General features: G+C 42.9%; 1 protein-coding gene across 2 annotated transcripts in view; it reads left to right on the top strand.

Moving 5' to 3' along the window:
• The window catches only part of SEL1L3 (SEL1L family member 3), a 98,978-nt gene that overhangs the window by 30,392 nt on the left and 47,533 nt on the right, over window positions 1–21,053 (top strand). For both annotated transcript variants that reach the window (XM_063107781.1, XM_063107780.1), the window contains exons 7-10: window positions 5,337–5,469; window positions 7,313–7,445; window positions 8,963–9,103; window positions 20,041–20,252. In XM_063107781.1, coding sequence (XP_062963851.1) covers window positions 5,337–5,469; window positions 7,313–7,445; window positions 8,963–9,103; window positions 20,041–20,252 — 619 coding nt within the window. The remainder of the gene's footprint in view (window positions 1–5,336; window positions 5,470–7,312; window positions 7,446–8,962; window positions 9,104–20,040; window positions 20,253–21,053) is intronic.

Genomic DNA, 21,053 nt, shown 5'->3' with positions numbered 1-21,053 from the left:
TAGCTTCTGGGGGCTACTTAGTTTATGGCAGCAGAACTCCAGTCTTCACATATGTGTCTATGTCCAAATTTCTCCTTTTATAAGTCATATTGGATTAGAAGCCCACAGTATTCCGATAAGACCTCATTTTAACTAATTGCGCCTGCAATGACCCTATTTCCAAATAAGGTCACCATCTGAGCTACTGGGGGTCCAGACTTCAACATATGTATTTGGGGAGGACACAATTCAACTCAACAGCAATCATGATAAATAACATTCTAATATGATATTTTAAAAAATCAAAATGAATGCTAAGAATCCATGATGAATAAAATTTTAAGTAAAGACAAGATCAATATGATTATATAGGATTCAAGGGATCATGACTGATTTTTGGCACATGCCAATTTTACATGTTAAAGCATTGAAACAATTCCTTACCTAGTAATAGTGGCAGTGCCAGAGCTGAGAGTGCCCCTCACCACCACTTGGGCTGCCCTTTCTGTACTCCTGGGACCTTCTCCATCAGCAGAACCACTAGAATTAAAGCCAGGCCCAGCAGGGGGTGTCCAGAACCCACTTGGGGCTCCTGTGGTTAGGTATTTGGGATCTCATCCCTGCCAGGAACCTCATTTTCAGAGTGGGCCTAGCCAGTGAATTAAACATCAAATATTTACAGTTACTGGTTAAGAGGAAAGACTCTTAACTCTCCTTTTTATTTGTTCTTGTAATGTAAACATAACGATGGCTGTTATCCCACAAACGTGGTATAGGAAGATCAGGAATTACGTGGCCAGGAGCACAGTGCTTTGCATGAATGGGAGGATGTCAGTAATACTCAGTGACAGCTAACAACTTCAGGCTTCTATAGTGTTAACTCCATTCATTCATTCATTCATTCATTCATTCATTCATCCACCATGTATTTATTGAGCGTCTATCACATGCCATATGATAGACTATGGGAATAAGATGATGAACAAAAAGAATTTAGTCCTTGCCATCACGGACCTAAAAAATCTAGTGGGGGAGACAGATATTAAGCAAATAAATTCATAAATAAATTTAAAATCATAAATTGTGGCAGATGCTAGGAAGGAAATGGATAGGGTAGCTTGAGAGGATAACAAGGGGTTAGAATTTAGACCAGGTCCTGCAGAAGTGACATTTAAGATGAGAATTTCTGTAATGGGGGAGGGGAGAGCACCTAATTGGAGATTCTAAGTTCCCCTACCAAAGAAACCTCAAGCCAGAGCTCTTTCCTAATTCTTAGTGAGGTCTATTTGACAATGCTGGTGATTCTGGCTACTGGTCTCTGCAGTAATAAACCAGGGCACTCTTCTATGTCCGGATAAGAGTAAGGATAGTTTGCCAGTGTGTCTGAGATTTTCAAAAGGGATCGGTTTGGGCTTTGGAAGAGTCTAGCTCAGCTTTTATGTCACCAAAATGGATGACCATCAAACAGTACATAGTACAAAGAATCTCTTGCAATCTTTGTGCAGACACTAAGAATTTTAGAGGTGAAAAATGCAGGCCCACCATTGTGGCTTACCAAGCTGGACAGATCTCCTGTTGGTTGATAACAATGACAATTTAAAAATGCAAATTAAAACTACATCAAGATACTACCTCACCCCAGTTAGACTCGCTATAATCAAAAAGACAGTGAATAACAAATGCTGGTTAGGGTGTGGAGAGAAGGGAACACTCCTGCAGTGTTGGTGGGACTGTAAATTAGTACAACCACTATGGAAAACAGTATGGAGGTTTCTCAAACAGTTGTTTGAGAAAAGATAGCTCTTCCATACAATCTGACAATCCCACTTCTGTGTATATACTCAGAAGAATGGAAATCATCACATTGAAGGGATACCTGCACTCCCATGTTCATTGCAGCTCTGCTTACAATAGCAAAGACATGGAACCAACCTAAATGCCCATCAATGGATGATTGGATAAGGAAAATGTGGTATATATACAGCATGGAATAATACTGAGCCATAAAAAAAGAATGAAATTCTCCCATTTGCAACAACATGGATGAGCCTGGAGAAACTTATGTTGAGTGAAATAAGTAAAGCACAAAGGGATAAATACCAAATGTGCTCACTATAAGTGGGAGCTAAGAGAGAAAGAAGGAAGGAAAGAAAGACCACAGTGGTGTGCTGGACTTGCAGAGGGAGAGAAAATTATTTGGGCTACAAAGTGGAGTGGGTGGGAAAAGAGGAGGGGAAGGGAGGTTGGGGCTAATTGGGAGGGGGACATGGAGTACAAATGCTATTTGTAGTAATGGGTATGCTGCCAGCATGAATCTGGCCTTCACATCTTGGGCCCAAGTGATAATGATCAGCTTTGTATCACATGAATATTCATAACCAGTAAAAAATATATATATTAAAAATAATAATAAAATAAAATAAAAATAAAAATTACAATCCATTGCCATAGGGACCAAGTAATTTATTATTAGTTGAAAAACTCAGTTAAAGCAAAGATCCATGAAAATGATCTAGTCAGCTCTCTATATCTGTGGGTTCTGCATCTGTCAATTCAACCAACTGTGGATTGAAAATATTTGGAAAAAAATATTGCACCTGTATTGAACATGTACGGACTTTTTTTCTTGTCATTATTCCCTAAACAATACAGTATGACAACTACTTACATAGCATTTACATTGTATTAAGTATCGTAAGTAATCTAGAGATGATTTAAAGCATACAAGAGGATGTGCATAGGTTATATGCAAATACTACATCGCTTTAGACGGACTTGAGCGTCCTTGGATTTTGGTATCCAGGGGAGGCTTTGGAATCAATCCCCCACAGATACTGAGGGATGACTGTACTTAGCTTAAGCTTTTTATTTTAATTTAAAAATACAGTATATGTAAGTGTACATTCATTTGCAAGTCTTTTAGATAGGGCCTTTCCTTTGAGTATGGATCTGCGGATGGAAGTTCCCTGTGGTCTTTCTTGCATAAACAACATCCAATTTCTCTTTCTTCCAAATGAAAAGAAAACAAAGACACTTGTGAAACAATCAGACCCCAAAATCCTTCTAAATTTCTTCAATTTATTTTCCCAACCTTGTCTTAATTCCACAACAATTTTTTTAGTACTCACTCTTTACTGAATCTACCCAAAATAATCAACTTAGTTTTTATGGAAAGACCAATTCTCCCCCACTCATATTTTATTGGATTACAAATTTAAGTACATTTGTGGTTACAGTGATCATACAATTGGCATTAACTGGTTTGAGAATAAACACATCTTACTCCTACTAAATATGCAACTCTAAAGGTGGAAGCGAGAGTCCAGTGGTCAGCTAGGGTAATAATAACATATCTGACAGTTATGGTTCCTGCTAGGTGCCTGACACTGTTCTAAATCCTTTGTTTATACATTAGTTCATTTAATCCTCACAACAACCACATAGGTAGGTACTACTGCTATTTCCATTTTTAAAAAGGTAAGACTGAGGCTTCAGAGAGTAGCCCCCGGTTGGCGAGCATAGGCATGTCATAGGCATCAGTTAGTAGGTCTGGCAGAGCAGTGGGGACCGTCAGGTAAGCAGGTGAGTTAGTAAGTGGAGGTCAGTTCAGAGCTTCTACTGCAGAGGCATTGCTTACTGTGCATTGAGTGCCAGGTCCTGTCTCGGGAGGGTTTTTGGAATGCTGAAGCCTTTCCAAGGTCTTGATAAACAGAGTCAATTCACAGCTCTTAGAGATAATAACTCTGTGGTCTCTCCTGAAAAAAAAAAAAAGGGAAGAGAACATCATCTTACAGCCCTTCAAGGCTGAGATTCTGAAAAGGAAACTCCCAGGAGATGAAACACTTCTTTTCCATTTGGGTTGAGTTTGTATAAAGCTAATTTCTAAGGTTCACTCTTGCGGCTGTGAGTGGATGTTGTCAGAGTGTGACTCTTTTGTGCTTCCTCTCCAGCGAAGCGCACCTGCTAGGGCTTGGGCTCTTTGCTCAAAGGCAGTCCATCCCCTGTCCTGGAATAACCCTGGGTTGCCTGGCTTTCCTGACCCAATTGTGGGTAGCCTGCTGTGTCCCCGTCCACATCTCCCTCGCTGTGTGCTCTCTCGGCTCCCTGGGCTCCCAGCAGCCTGCTTGGCATTTTGTTTTCTTCCTTGTGCCTCCATCTGCCCTCTGTGCTCCCTGGCTCTTTCCTCTTTGCCTGGCTTCTCACTTGATACCTGTCTTAACCCCCCCTCACTGCTCACATATGCTCTGATCACACCTTGTCCACCCATTCCTATATTAATTTTTAAGTAGGTAATAAATGCACATGACTTAAAAAAATAAAAAAACAGTTAAATGTCTTGCTTCCAGCTCTTTCCCCATATACCCCACCCCCTACCCCCTACCCGATGGGAAAATACTTTTATTTGTTTCTTGTATTTACCTCCAGAATTTCTTTATGCAAATACAAAAAAATCCATTTTCCTCATTCTTAGATAAAAGGTATCCTCTGTGTTGTGCAGTTTTAATTTTTCACTTAACAATATGTTTTGGAGATCTCTGCAGGTCCCTCTGTTCCTTTTTAAGCCACATGGTAAAAAAGCTTACTACATCCAGGGCCCATCTGATGAATGGGCCAGTCCTCCCTGACAGACACTTGGGGTTTTCCAGTCTTTAGTGAATATAAACAATGCTGCAAGGAACACCTTTGTGCATTTTATACACACCAACTCATTTTCTCCTCCATTTCTTTCTTGCTGCCTCAAGACCTTCAGGACAACGTGGGCTTCTAACACATCACCTGTGCTGACCTCTTGTCTTTGGCCTAGCAATTTGACCTTGATGTGGCTTCCTCCACCTAACTAAATTTTAACTCAGTCCTTATCTAATAGTCTGCGTTTTTAGTTTTCCCCCACAGCCACCTTCTATTCATTCAATAAGTTTTTTTTTTCTTTTAAAGCAAAAGATTTCCAATTACAACCAACAATTCCAAATAATTCCACTGATTCTGAACAATATCACCTGTATCAATAGTCAGCACATATCAAGTATTTACTGTGGGCTGAACACTCATGCTAGACACATGTAAAGATGTAATTACATTTCACTCAATCCTCTTAAGTATCCAGTAAGTGAGGAACTATCATTTTACAGATGAGAAAATAGGCTCAGAGAGGTTAAATGACAAGGCCACGGTTACACAGCAGGTAAATAGCAGAACTGGGATTCTAGGCTGATTGCACAGTGGTCTCACCTGCTAAATCCCAGAGTGGAAGGGCTTCTGGAAATGTGGGTTCAGTCGAAGAGGGTCAATGAAAGAGTCTTTTCTTAAATAACCCGGTTCCGGCCAGAGCTCTCTAAATCCTTCGTGTTCTTCTCTAGCTTCCAGGAGGATTTCCATTATAATGACACAGCTGGGTACTTCATTATTGGAGGAAGCAGGTATGTGGCTGGCATTGAAGGGTTTTTTGGACCCCTGAAGTACTATCGGCTCCGTAGTCTGCACCCTGAGCAGGTGAGTCCAGGGGATCAAGGAGAAGTTTGTAGTGCTCACAAGAGATGGGTGCGAGGCTCAGGGATGGTGAACCCAGTGCAAACAAAAGATTTACCCAACCCGGGCCACGCAGCAGCTCTATCATCAAATATAATTAATATTGAGGCTTTTCCCCCAGCAAATGCGGTAATAGATTTCTGTGAGCGTTTGGCTCATTTAGTACTCATAAAATGGAAACCATTTGCTTCCTCTGTTTTAATAACTACTAGCTTAATTATAGAGTAGATTTTTATCAGGCTGTTGCCTATCCAGTGATTAAGCTAATGAAAAGAGAGAATCTTAGTTATTTGGTAAAGCTTCTTTTATTTGCTATTATTTAAAGTATCAGAAGAGGAGATGCTGTAGCAAATTAAAGCCTTGCTTCCGATGGCTGCTCTCTCCCGGAGCACAGGCCCTCGGCTCACGCTGGGGTGGGTTGGCTGCGGTTGTACAGATCGAAGAGGGCTTTGTATTCGGAGCTGAATCTACTGCACAGTGGCTCTCACATCCAAAACCCACCCACAAATGGAATTGTCCAGCTCTCCAGGCCAACTCCAGCTGGGCCGGTAGGGAGAGAAGGGGCTTTTCTCGTGAGGGAGGCTCCCCAGCAGTTGTTTCCTCGGCTGTGGTAAGGAGATCAGGAGCCCCACCTGACACCTGAAGGAGGAACATTCGTTCCCTTGATCCCGTGGGGTTTGTTCTGGGAAAAGCAGGAGTCACTAGGCAAAGTTATAATGAAGAAAAATAGGGAGGCTTACCACCCGGGGGTGATGTCCTAGTGCCCCTATTGAGAGACCTCTATGCAAAGGAAAAAAATGAAATTTGTTTATTCATTTGCGCAACCAGTACTCACTGAGTACCTACCATGTGCCAGGCTCTGGGCCAGGAGCTGAGGTGAGCAAGATGGATTAAGATGGTAGCTTTAACATTTTTTTTTTTTGAAGATAGTCCATAATAAGAAAGCTATTTAATATCATGAACAGAACATATATATATGCATATATATATTCAAACACAAACTGAAGCAAAAATTTTGCTAAGATTACATACCCTTACTATGTTTAATGCAGTCTGATATTTTGTGTTCTACTTTATAAAAACAAAAAAACACCACCAAACTGTGCTGGTTAAAATCCACTGAAATAATTTCATGACCTTCTACTGGGCTCTCACCTACACTTTGAAACACCGTGATTTAAAATACGTCCCCTGTTCCTGAAGAGTTCCCTTTCTGGATCTTAAACAGGGAAGTGATAGACGAATGCACTACATGCTTTAATTCAGATGTGAGCACAGTGTTTGAGGATGCTGAGGTGGGAGCATGTGCATCTGCCCACAAGGGGGGTGGGTGGGCTGGTAGGAAGCCTGCCCTGCAGCTGTGGCTTTGCATGGGCTCTTGCAGGTTGAGTAGGAGCCTGCCACGCAGAAGGAAATGGGACAAAGGCTCCCAGGCAGCAGGCACAGCATCGGTAGACTTGGGCGTCACTTGGTGGGAACTGAAGACAGAGACGAGTGTGATTTCCTAGTGAGAGCATGCAGCAGGGAAAAGAAGAGGGGTAGAGGCTTGGTCTCTGGGAAATCCTGACTTTAAGAAACTACAGAGAAGATGCCATACAAAGGAGCTAGAGGAGAGTGGCCAGAGCTGGTGTGTCTTTAAATTTATACCACCAACCTGGGTTTGCAAATCCAGAGTGGACAATGTGTGTGCAGACAAGCCACCTGGTGTAGCAACGGTAAAATGAAGTCACCCAGAGCACATCCTCATAAATATCAGTGGTATTTGATGACAATTGGGCTTTTAAAAAATTTTCTTGCCTTCTTGTAGATTTTTAATCCCCTCCTTGAGAATCAACTTGCTGACCAGATCAAGGTATATTATAAAAGGTGTGCTGAGGTTCAAGAGATAATATCTGTATACAGATCCACGATACAGCCCGGGGATGAGAGACAAGAAGTGTGTAAGTATGGAGCTTCAGGAGAGCTCTTTTAAGCTCTGTGCATTTGTATTAACACATTTGGCTTCTCCCTAATGGGATTAAAATAGAACACACAGGACTTGGCTCAGATACCAGAAGGGACAAATGTGACTGTGAGCCCTCCACAGATGGATGCAAGTGAAAGTGTACGTCCCACCTGGATTCCAGAAAGACCGGGGACAGCAAAGAAGAACCAGCACATGTCATAGCTTCAACCATATGTAATCGAGTTTAAGAACACAAACGAAAGCAAGTGTTTTGAGCCTGTCCTGGCATCATTCCCATCCGTAAGGCCCGCCTAAGAAAATAAAAATGAATTGGAAAATAAATTAATCATTAGAAATGTTTCCCCATCGATGCACTTTGGTCTTGGACCATTAATATCTAATATTAGCTTTCAGAAATGTTGAGCAATGATTTTGTTGTTTGGGGCTCGGTTTTATTTTTTAAATCCTTGATGTTGACTCATTCTGGAAGAGATCAGTAATTTTCAACAGAAGGGATGAATTTCAAATAGACTGTGTGCTCATATTTGCAAGGACATCCTTTTACTCATACAGGGTGTTTATCAGTTACAGAACTTGGTCCTGTCTGCTCTTCCAGTGTTCCAGCTTGGACCTTGCACTTACAAATTTCTCTGTGCTACCGATCTTCTTGTTTGATATGGTGGCACTACAGTTAGTCACATATGCTCATTCTGGAAGCAAAATTCCTGCGGGGCCTTTGCCATCAGCAAAAGTGAATCAAGTATTTCAGTCCTGCCCATATGTCTCCTCATCCCCAGAGCGGAACTTCCCATGCCAGGACCTGGAGGGATGCATGTATTTCAAATATAGCCCAGTCTCATAGGGTTCACGTAAAACGGTCCCAGGTAGGGATGAGAGATGGCAATAGGTGAGTGTGGAAAGACGCTGCTTTTGCAATTCAGTTGAAGAATAGGCTATGCTGGTCCCCAGCTGCTACTCTCGCTGCTGAATCATCCAGAAAATATGATGCTGTCAGAAGAGGGGGAAGACATATCAGAAGAGTGATATCTCAACAGGAGAGAAACTGATTTTGGTAACTTACGTAATATCAGGAGCGATCCCTGGAGTTGGAAGGCCAGCCTCACGTGCTGATCTGTTTGGTGGCATTAGGAAGATTTTTCTAACGTTTTCGACTGCCTGCCTCCCTGGAGATCTTTGTGCTTTGTGCTTCAATTCATGTGCCTACAAAATGGCTTAGATACTGGCCTCCCAGGGACCAGCTGCCCATTCTGTAGAATTATTCAACAGCCATCAGCAACTTTGGCACATTTCCCTTGGACTTGGCTTTGAATTTGTGACCTGGAGGCAAAGGCATCATAGCCGATTTCAAATCCCTAAAGGACTCAAACCGACATCCAGTAACATCAAGTCTGATGTTTTGTTTCTAGTTCCTGTTAGGAAGAAAGGCTTTAGAGAGGTGAGTCCTTCCCTGTCCTGAGGGGTGTGATGTCTTGTGCTTACCCTTCTGTGCAGGTGACCTCCACAACTCCTACCTGGACCTCAAGCGCAGGTATGGGAGACCCTTGACATGCAGAGCCTTCCCCTGGGAGAAGGAGCTGAGAGACAAACACGCCAGCTTGTTCCAGGCATTGCTGGACATGGATTTGTGGACTGGTAATTCAGGCTTTGCCTTCCTTTGGGAGTGGTTAGAAAGGATCCCTGTTTCTCTGTTTCACTCACCCCCTTTGGTGATTTATGCCTCAAAGTTATTTTAACCCTTGTGTTCTAGCTTAATTTCAGATTTAAATCCTGCCCTTGCATGTCCACAACCCTCAATATATCTGTGCATATTTCCAACATTAAACACAAAAATTTAAATTTAGGGATTGCTCAAGCAATTCTTTATTTAAAGCCAAGGCCACAAATGAACAGCCTGCAGCCAGAACTGGCCCCCATAGGCAGTTGGTTTGGAAAATACCTTGTTGTACATATATTGTTTTAAATTAGTTACCATTATGTAAAAGCTTGTATAAAAATTCAGATTTCTTGCTTTTCTTAAAAAAAATCCAAAGATCTGTCAACCATGGGCCACCATTTCTACCTGGCAGTGATCCTGTGCACTCTGTGCACCTGTTTTCCTCACCTCCTGCCTACTTTATTCATGGAACTGAACTGCCTGTACCCTTAGGCATTTGAACTTGAGACCCGTGATTTGCAGTACTCTTGAAGCATCATCTCAGGAATGTGCATATACTTCCAAAATGCTGCCAGCCTCTCCGTATGCCCATTGCAATTTGGGTTTGCTTAGAAATGAAATACATACTGCAGGGCCATGAGGGATCTTGAAACCATGCCTGTAGGAAGAGAAGAAGCTGGAGATGTTCAGCCTGGTTAAGAGGGTCCTAATGGGGGTGATGATTGACTGTCTTAGTGGTGAGGGGCAACTGCAGTATTCCCAGGCATAGAGGTGAAGCAAGGCAGAAACTGACTTCCGCTTCACATAAGAACTTTCGAAGAATGGCAGTGTCCAGCAGCACAGATTTTCTTTGCAGATAGTGACCCCCATCCCCCAACGCTGTCCTGGAAGAATTCAAGTCATATGGATATTTCATCTTTCATTCATCCCATATTTACTGAATGACTACTCAGATACTTGACTAGACCTCAGAGATAAGCGAAATAACACAAGGTCCCTGTCCTTGAGGGACAGACTTGAAAGCAAAGAAAAATAGTAGTGCATTTTCATAAAGGCTGTGGAAGTGAGTGGTGGAGGCACAAAGAAGGGAATGGTCAGTTCTACCTGGAGGGCCAGGGTGTTCTGGGAAGGCTTCCTGGAGGAGGTGACACTGGGACTGATTCTTGAAGGGTGAGTGGGTATTTGCCAGATAAGTGAGGTGGGGGTGGGTAACACAGGCAGAGGAGAGGCAGAGAGGCAGGAACAGCACAACATGTGGAATGGCGTGCGAAGGGTTGGAGAGGCAAGAGAAGCCCTGGAGAGTAATGATTCCCGTTACAGTGCAGACAACTTCCTGAAAGGTTTTGGTTTTGCCTTGTAGGTGGTAGGGACTTGTTGAAGGATTTCAGGCATGCGGTAGAGGCATGATCAGATCTGGGTTTTGGTGGTCACTCTGGCAGCAGTGGGTGGGAGCAGGTGAACTGGAGGAGTGTGAAGCCGGAAGCAGGGAGTACATTGCCATGGTCCTGGGAGGGGAGTATGCAGACCTGGGTAGGACAGAGTGATGGGGACAGAGCTGAAGGATCTGAAGAGGCCTTCAGAAGGGCTCCAGGACTGCTTGAATGTGGGCAAGGAGGACAAGGAGCCAGGAGGCTGTGGCATGTCCTGTGACAGCATAGCCTCTGGAAGTGGCCTGGTTCCAATTTTAACTTAACGCTCACTAGCTGTGTGATCTTTTGCAAGCTCCTTAATTTCTCTGAGCCTCCATATTCTCATCTGCAAAATGGAGATGATAATAGTATCTCTGAGTATTGGACTCAATGAATTGATATATATAGATAAGATACTTGCAGCAGTATCAGCACACAGTAAAGCCCTAGGCATGTGGGGTTTCTCAACCTCTACACTACTGTCATTTTGAACTGGAGAATTCTTTGTGCATTGTAGGGTGTTTAGCTGCATTTCTGGCCTCTACTCACTAGATACCAGTAGCACCTCCCCACGCCACCCCCATAACTCTCCTCCCCCAGAATGTCTCCAGACATTGCCATATGGCCCCAGTTGAGAACCACTGCTGTGTCAGTGTTATTGCTATTTTTACTGGGCAGAGATAATTCCAGGTTTTCGGCGGTCATCTGGGAGTTAGTGAAGCCATCCCTTCAAGACAGGTGAACAGGAGAGGGAGATGCTTGTTGGGTAGTTTAGGCTAAAGAGGCTAAGATCATATCCAGATCAAAATGGTTTTTATGAGATTTCTGATCATATTTAAACATAGTTTTGCTGATTGGGAACAGGAGTGAATCATTTTCACAAAACATTCTTTTTAAAGTAAATACTCTCAATAAGAATGTTTTTATGTTATTTTTATAGCTCAAAAGTTTTTTTTATAAGAATTTAGAGTTGTTTTATTCTCTATAGAGGCCTGGAAATGGAATCTAATTAAAAAACCAAATCATGTGCTTTGGAACCTTAAGATTTCCTGGGCATCAGTGCTATAGAGCTGCTAGATTCCAGCACAGTGAGCAAGCTCGGGTTGCCTCTGTTTGGCTTCCGGGGACCCCATCAGTGCTGGGAGAGGAAGCCCCAAAGATGGATTTGCCACTTTAGGACCTTTTCTTCATGCCAAACCTGCCAGTCAGGCACATCTGGTGCCGAATTAGAACAGCGCCAAGGAGCATACTCTGAGGGCCTGTGCCTGCCACGTGTCCCTGCCACCCTGCGCACACAGCCACCTGCATTCCTCCTCTGCCTGTCTGTCCCTGGGGGCCTAGGAATGGGGAAAGGGGAAATGGAAAGGCTGGTGAGTCTGTAGAACCAACGCTAAGCCCCCGTTCTGCCTTCAGTGACTGTTTTTCTAGGTTACATTGGAAGGATTGGAGAGCCTTCTGCAGAGGTAGGGCATTCACTCATTCAAATTCACATCTCTGCCTGGCACAGTGCCCTTGCTTGGGGCTGTAATAGCATCTTCCAGCTACACTGGGAGAGAGATTGCTGTCATACATTGTATCCAGTTTCCTGATAAGGCTGAGAAAAATGCAGAAAATTTGATTTGGTCAATTGAGGGTAAAAAACTAAGTTTACATTTTTAACATACATATCTGTACTCTGGTCTCTTATAAGAATAGTAGTAAGGCTGGCGTGATTCTCTATCTGTTTCTGGTTCCCCAATTACCCTTCCGTCCAAGTTCGTCCTGCCCCTGGTGTCCTGCTGGCTCCGGCCTGCTTTGGACAACTCTGGATAACACGACGTGTGTTGACTCTCTCTTTTCTGCTGCTGCCCTGACCTCTCCTGTCCTGTTGATTAATAGACTTTATTAGAACATCCTCATCATATTATATTTTTCATACTGAGAAACACTATGAGAACAGACTCAAGTATCAGATGTTTGATGCTTGGAATTCTTGCCTAGAAACTGCAAAGGTGTGATAACGACAATGAGGAATTTCATTCACTCATTCACCCAGCAAGTACTGCCTGAGTGCCCCTGTGAGCCGGGATAGAACAAACTGGGGCTGTGTTTTGAATGAGACGTATTCAGGCTACATGTAGTGAAAAACGTCAGCTCCCATAGTTCCCCCAAGGGAAATGAATTTGTGGAATGATTTTTCTTGGAATTTTTAACAAGTAAGATGGCATTAGATGCCGGTCTGTAATTTCTGTTTTTTATGAGAGAATCATCTTTTTCTTTGGTGGCATCTCTTCCTATACATGGTGACACTCCACTTCCAGTCTGCTACATACACACATTTCAGACTTGAGAGTGTTTCTTGCCCCCAACACCATGCGATTGTAGACAGATCATGGGCTCCCCAGCTAAGCCAACAACACACTTCAGAGGAGAGCTGAGAACACTGCAGGGGGTGGCGAGCGGGGAGGCTTCAGCCTCACTGACAAGGATCAGGTCGTGTGTGCACAGTGGCCTCTACCTTCCTGTCCAGTGAGGTCCACAGAGCTCACCACCTTGGGCTCTTCCCGGATGTGCTGTATTTTTCTGCTACAAAAGAGAATCGTCAAATATTTACACCTTTACTCTTTAAAGACTAATTTTTATTTTTTTTTAATTTTTATTTATGGTAAAATGCACATAACAAAATGTCATCTTAACCATTTTTAAGTGTTTATAGTTCATAGTGTGGAGTATCGTCGCCTCATTGTGCAGCAGATCCTCAGGAAATTTTTCATCTTGCAAAACTGAAACTCTATACTTAAGCAACGACTCCACATTTCCCCTCCCCCAGACCTGGAATCCACCATTCTACTCTGTGTCTGCGAGCTTGACCGCCTTAGATACTTCGCATAAGTGGAATCATACAGTCTTTGTCTTTTTGTGACTGATTTGTTTCACTGCACATGATATCCTCAAGCTTCGTCCATGTAGCAGCATGCGACAGAATTTCTTACCTTTTTAGGGCTGCATAATATTCCACTGTGTGTATGTACTACATTTGTTTATCTGTGCATCTGTTGATGGACACTTGGGTTTCTTCCACCTCTTGGCTATTGCAAATAATAATGCTGCTGTGAATACAGGTGTATAAATACCTCTTCAGAACCCTGCTCCCGATAGTTCTGGATATATATCCAGGAGCGGATTTGCTGGATCATATGGTCATTCGACGTCTCATGTTTTGAGGAACTGCCATATTGTTTTCCACAGCAGCTGCAACGTTGTATATTCCCAGAAACAGCGCCCAAGCTTTCCAATTTCTCTACATCCAACATGTGTTACTTTCTGGTTTTTTGTTAGTAGCCACCCTCATGGGTGTGAGGTGTAATTTATTTTTATGCAGTAATTTCTATACTGTGGAAAGTCTGATTTAGTAGGAATTAAGAATGTAAAGCTTTTATAAAGTGACATAAGGTCTGTGAACGAGCTTCGTGGATGCAAGGGACAGGCTCACCTGAACAGAGCTCATCTTACGGGCGCCTTGAGTTACAGCTGTTTGATCCTCTGCTGTCTCCATCACTCACTCACTTGTGAGCCTGCAGAGGTGGTGGGAGAAGTGAAGGCGTCCGCCTCACACTTTGAGTTCGCAACAGCGCCGCTGCAGTGCTGGGCATGTGTTAGCTGCTTCTTGAATCTATCCCTTTTCCACATGAACCTGCACAGCACCTTTGTGCTCCGTACTCTGCTTCAGACCTCACCCACCATGCGCCTCTGCTTGCCTGCCTGGCACACAGCCCTTATGTCCCAACTCAAGTGCTGCCTCCTCACGACATCTCTCCTGTCTCCCCAGGCACTGTCACTCCTCCTGTGCTTCCCTTGCCATCATGTAAGTATCCCCTTTCCAGTAAATTCTCCCTGCATTAGGGTGGTTGATTTTCCTGTCTGATTCCACTAGAGCTTCGAAGTCCTCAAAGACAGGAACAGTATCTAGGTTTTCTTGGAAGAACCTCTCCTTGATGAGTATTTGTTGAGTAACTGAGTGTACTCCACATGAATAAGTGATCTCATCATAAGCACCCAAACGTCTTCCCTGGGTCAGTGAATCACTGAAGGAATGAGGAATTTGACTTTCAAGAGACACAAGTTCAAGGTCTGCACTGGCCAAGCCTTGGCTCCATTCCAGACTGATTGAGCTCTGCGGGCTTAGTCTCCTTCTTTCTACATTTTTCTCCTTCCTCCCACTCTTTCTTAGCCTGTTCACTCTCAGGAGCTGCTGATCTGTCTCCTTAAATGTTGTTCTGTTTCCCGGGTTAACCAGGACCCTGTTTACCTGCTCTCCATTGTCAACAAAAGAAGACCAGAGTCTTCCTCAGGTTTATGCACACTCATTTACAAAAGAATTCCAGAGATGTAGCCCTCATGGTTCTTGCTTTCGTATTATCTGTAATCTAGTTGCTGACATATACAGGTGTCCAGGTGTAAAACCCAATCTGCAACCCAGGTATTGGGTACCTCCCAGCCCTGTGCTAGGCCCTGGGGTGACCACCATGAAAGGGTCCACACAGAACTCTCTGCCAGGTGCCAGGAGTTGCACAGGAGGGAGACTTATTAAATGCCGACAGCTGATGTGCTAACCTGATATAAAATGCAGCTGTTCCCACCGGTGTTTCCCATTCTGATGTGTAACAGGACACACCTTTGAATTGAAGGTGGCAGGGTTCCTCGGACGCCCAGCTGCTGTGCACGTTGATGTAGCTGAATACCTGCCTGCCTCCCGGCGTTCCAGAGCCACCGCTTGCATTCTGATTTCCTTGCTTGGTGTGGGACTTGTCCTGTTCTACTCTGTTCCTAAGTCCACCTCATCCAAGTTCTGGGTGGCATCCAACACGAGAGTCCACATTCAGGATTTCAGGGGGGCCATTCTGGTTGGTCAACCTCTATTCCTGGGGAACCTCCAATTCTCCAGGAAAATGGCTCTTGTCAGAGGATAGAAATTGCCCTATTAGCATTTGGGCTTTTTCTTATGCTATTACAGGGGTGTTTTAGTATGCGTGTATTTTCATTATTTAAGAGTTCTACTGGCTATTTCTTCCTTTTACTCTCCTATTGCAACTTCCTTGTCAAAAGTGAACCGTTTGAATCCAAAAGCCCTTTGCATGGGGTTCTGGCCTCCAGAGAAGAGAGGTGACAGGGACGCGGCTGGTGAGAGGCTGCAGGAATGTCAATGGCAGGCTGGGCTCGAGGCCAGAGCGGTAACAGTGAGGAAGGACGTGAAGGCTCAGGTACAGGCAGGCAGGGTCTAGAGCTCTGAACAGGTGACACAGAGGTAGGGAGGGACAGGTGAGCTGGCCAGCATGTGCCTTCCTTGCTCATCCTGCACTGTGCACCTCTGAGCCCATGGAGCTGGTGCCCGTGGCTAGAGGAAGTCCAGCGTCTGCCCAGGCTCACTTCCCAGGGCTGACACCATCTGTGTGGTTCCTTCAGGTCACTGCCTGCCTCTTGCCCCAGGCTTTGGAGTGTAGGGAAGAGGTGTCCCCGTACAGTATGCCCAGGGGTTGCTGCACTAGCGTCACTGCAGTCGGTTTTTAACCTCATTTTTGCCAACAATTGCAGTGTTTATTTGGAGACCCTAAAACGCAGAGCATGGAAATGGTAGAAATGCAATTGTGTTACAAAATAACACCAGGATACTATTTCCTTTTAAGAGCTGTTTTCACTGTTGTTCATTGAAGAACCATCATCTTTATTATTTTTTTAAAGCATTACTTTATAGTTTTTAAAAAATACACAGACGCACGAAAAAGAAAACCGAATGGGCTGTGATTTTCCTGCCCAGAGAATAATAATCCTGAAAGAAGGGAGAGAGATGGAGGAAGGAGGGAGGGAAGGAAGGGAAATGATATATATAAAATCAGGAAATTGACACAGTACAGAAAGGTACAAATAGTTTACTTTTGAGAGAGAAATAAGCCGTCTCCTTAAGCCTCGGGAGCTCAGTGGGGCTCAGCAGACCAGAATGCAAATAAGGAACATGTTGTGTTTCTTTAAACTAGTAAACTTGGTGAAGATCATTCCTTTTAATGATTAAATGATATTTTCTCCTTTTACTTTTTCCCCCTTTCAAACTTCTACTTTGGATGCATTACACCTTTTGGAAGCTTGAAACAAAAAATGACTTTCCCGTGTTGTCTTCCTCCTGCTCACAAGGAAGGAGCGTGCTTTTCTCCTTCTGAATTCTCAGTCAGACGTGGTTGCAGCTCTGGGGCCTTTGGCAAGTGGCTACCTTCTCATATTCTGCTTTTTGCCTCTTCTAACAATGAGCACACAAATGGTGACCTTATGGTATTATTGTAAAAATGAAAAAAGAGCAAAATCAACCATGCTGTGGGACTTGGGAAATAGTAAAGGCTAATTAATGGTGGCTGTAGCTTTTGTTCCTTAGCTTCCAGTGCAGAAAGAAAATAGGAAAATGGCTGCTTCTTTTATTTTGTTGTTTTCTTCATTACACTATTAATCTCCATAAACAAGGCATGTTTTTAGTTACAGATCAACTAGAAAAAATGCATATGCTAAACCAGATGGGTGAAATTAACAGTTTCATTAAATTGACTTTAAAATTGCCAGTTTCACAGTATCACCAAAGAGTTGGGCAACATTTGGAATTCAAACTTTAAAAAACCTAAGAGATGAGCAGTTTCATCTTAGAATTATTTTTTTTATTATATTCACTAGTGCAGAAAGTTATTTAGATTCTTTTGCAGAGAAAATACTGACTGGTAATCTTTCGGGGGGGATTAAGAATTTTAACATGAAGTAATGAAGCCCTTTCAACCTGCCTTCATTTCAGTCTGCAAAGTTTCTTGTGCTAAGGACTTGAGCTTTGTGAAGGAATCCCCTGCTGCTCCTTATTCTCTGGCAATCCCAGCTACCTGGGCGCTCCAGCTAATGATTTCTGGGATTCCATGCCAAGGGTCCACAGAGCAAATGTTTCATTTGGTCTGGAGCCTCTTCCCTTCTCTGAGCCTACATAGCTCGGGTCCGTGGGTACCCAGGTAGAACTTATCATCTTAGGCATTTGGCAGAGCAAGTGAGGCAGGAATGAATTGTTAACAAAATGTTAATGTTGTTTTGCTGGGGAAGTTCACAGAGGGGCATCTGAGATGAGCACATATTTAAAAGTAAATATATGAATAAGTTGCAGTAGAATTTATTTGCAACTCTGTCTGAGGGCTACAGTACATACTGAATCCAGTAGAGAAGGTACTTATCGTGGCTAATGGTTGGGTAGTATGGAATTCTTTTCTCAACTATACGAAGGGAAAATTCAAAATGAGATCTCCAGACTCCTGGTGGAAATGGGTGTTATCATTCAGATATATACCAACAGATGAGCAGGGGGATTTGTTCAAGGATGTTCATTGCCATGTTGTTGGCAACAGCAAAACCACTGAAAACAACCTAAGATTCTAAAAATAGAGAACTGGTTGGGAAAGCATTACGGCTATAGAATGCAATACTATTGAAGTGTAGAAAGAATGAGCTTCTGAAAGTCACAGAGAGCTATTCATAATATGTAATTGATTTTAAAAGACCATTGAGAGTCAGAATCTATAGTAGCATAATATGCCATTTTGAGGAAGAAAACATGTATGTATATATGTAAATAGATGTGTGTATGAATATGCAAAGGAAAAGTCTCAAAGCACACATACCAAGCTTTTAACAGATTTTATCTTCACTATTAAAGAAAGATAGGGAAGGGGGGACTTCTGTTTTTATTTTATACAAATTTGCATTTTTTGTTTTTTCAAAAAGCAGCTATTTCTTTAGGGAATAAAAGAAAATGCGGAAAAAGGAGCAAACTTTCACTTGTGTAGTAAGGTGATTTTTTCCAGCACCTACTGTGCTAGGTGCTTGGGACCAGGGAGCAAAAGCAGGCCCAGCTGGTGGGAGAGGGGCCCAGGAGCCAATAGACAAGAATGAGAGCAGGTGATGGGCGGGCACCTACCTCACAGCTCAGGGGTCTGCAGGTGCCAGCACGGTGTCCGCCTCTCAGGGACACCCAGCCCACTCCTGTACCCAGAGGGACCAGTACCAGTTCATAAGTAACGTGTCAGCTTTCACAGGTTCATCCATGGATCTTTCTGATCTCAACCTCTGTTTTTTAGCATGGATGTCTGCAAGGAAATGGCCCTTAAGTAAACCCAATCCCAAACCTTCCCACCCTGGAAAATTTTCTTTGTTCATTCCTTAATGGAGTGCTGATAAGATTGAGTCTCTTGTTGCCTATTGAAAGATTTTTTGTGTTTTTGTTTTTTTTTTTTAAATAACATTTTTATTTTGGATGGAATGAATAAAATAAAAGAAAAATGTTGGACATAGGGGTTTTTAGGCAGGTAAGGATTTTAGTCTTAAAATGACATTTAACTTAACATTTAAATTGACATTATTTACATTTAAGTCTGAACTTAAGATCTGTGCAATCCTGTATGGTATTTTGCAACACAGCATCTAGAATAGGGCCTTGCATGAAATAGCAAGTACACATTCATTGGCTGAATTAATAAGCAAGAGAGGTAAAAAATGAAGATAGACTTTAGAAGACTCTAATAGTTACATGATAGGGTTATAAAACTTGCTCGTTTGGGCTTAAATGTTGATCAGCTTACAGATTTATGGGAGGATTATGTAAAAGAAAGCATCATATAACTTAAAGCTGTTTGTCAGCAAGTCTCTATCCATGGTGGTAAGGTACTTATTAAGACAACTGGTTGCCAGTTTGCCGAGGTACGTGCAGCAGGTGAGCGAACTCTGGCTTTAGTGACTTGCAAACGGGGGCTCAAAGCTGGGCTCAGCCTCTTGCCAGCCTTTGTAACTTTCCACATGTGATTTAGTTCTCCAGGCCTCAGTTTTCTCATGTGAAAAATGGAGATGCTCATAATGGTATCTACCTTGTAAAACTGTACCAATTAAATGACATAATTTGCATAAGACACTATTTGCACAAGACAGCATAAGACAGTATTTAGCATGTTGTAAACCCTCAATAAAAGTTGTCTCATTCTTTTTATTGTGTTTAGAGACACACGAGAAAAACTGGAGGCAAAAGATAAGAAAACATTTCAAATTAAGGTTCTTTTGCCTTACTTTTTAGAACAGCACCTAGGAACTATTTCTGAGATACATTGTTCTTCAGAGAGTCTTAGAGGGGAAAAAGCCTCTCTGGAAGTTTCAGTGGTCCCAATTTGGTGGTGAGTTACACTGAGTAAATTACTGTCTGAGACACTCCCTCCGCTATATAAGACACATCATTTTCCCAGGATATGAGGCTGTCATTTAGTGCCAAAGAAAAATCTATTTACAGAATGACACCGTGGCATCTCCAAAGGGTTTAATTTACCTCCCTGGAAGGTGGTTTATTTCAAGGCACTGTAGGACCAACCATATCAATAACTCAGGTGATTTAATTGGCTTTTCTCTCTTCTTTCTAATGCCGTGTCGATCCCATGGTAATTAATTTTGTGTGTTCTGATTTGTGTTATTTACAGTGCCAAGAAACCAAAATGAATCTGTATTAGAAATCGGTGGGAGGATATTTGAGAAGGCTGTAAAGAGACTTTCCAGCATTGATGGTCTTCACCAAATTAGCTCTGTCGTCCCCTTCCTGATGGATTCCAGCTGCTGTGGATACCATAAAGCATCCTACTACCTCGCAGTCTTTTATGAAACTGGATTAAATGTGCCTCGGGATCAGCTGCAGGTAGAGTATTTCATGGGTTCCAGGAACATCAGTCACCTGCGTTGTATTTGCAGAATAATGCTTTCATGGCCCTGGTAAACCTGGACAAGTTGCAGTTCCTTGGAGTCCTTTAAAAATCTTTACATTCAAGAAAAAATCTGCTGGGCCTGTGTGAAAAACAGGATCCCCTGCTGTCAGTGAGTGAAAAAGGGCATGACACTTTATTCATTTCTGGACACAGCCTTAGGGGTGTGATTGGTATACCACCTAAGGAACAGTTTGGGCAGGGCTTGCCAGAATCCCAGTCCTTCAAGAACAGGTGCCTACCCAATTTTTAAAAGTACTCTGGCTGTGAGACCATTATCCTGTATTACCTTTTAGCTAAGTGAAGTCATTTGGACCTCTAAGCAAAGTATTGTTGCTTCCAGCCGTCTACCATCAAAATAAATGCCATCCCAGACAGTTTTATTTTTGGATTTGAATCCAAATGTATTATGCAACTTGCCTAACATTGAGAATCACATTTCATAAGTGTATTAATCAGGGTTCTCCAGAGAAACAGGATTATATACATGGGAAGAGAATTATGAAGAATTGGCTCACACAATTATGGAGGCTGAGAAGTCCCATAATCTGCCATCTGCAAGCTGAAGGCCTAGGAAAGCAGGAGGTATAATTTCAGTCCACATCTGAATGCCTGAGAAGAAGGGGAGCTGATGGTGTAAATCCCAGTCCAGGGCGAGGAAAAGACCCGTGTCCCAGCTCAAGCAGGCGGGCAGGAAGCAAAAAGGGACAAAATTCCTTCTTCCTCTGCTTTTTGTC

The sequence above is a fragment of the Cynocephalus volans genome, chromosome 9 (assembly GCF_027409185.1).
Source record: "Cynocephalus volans isolate mCynVol1 chromosome 9, mCynVol1.pri, whole genome shotgun sequence".
Taxonomy (NCBI): domain Eukaryota; kingdom Metazoa; phylum Chordata; class Mammalia; order Dermoptera; family Cynocephalidae; genus Cynocephalus; species Cynocephalus volans.
This window is presented reverse-complemented; position numbering and strand designations above follow the sequence as displayed.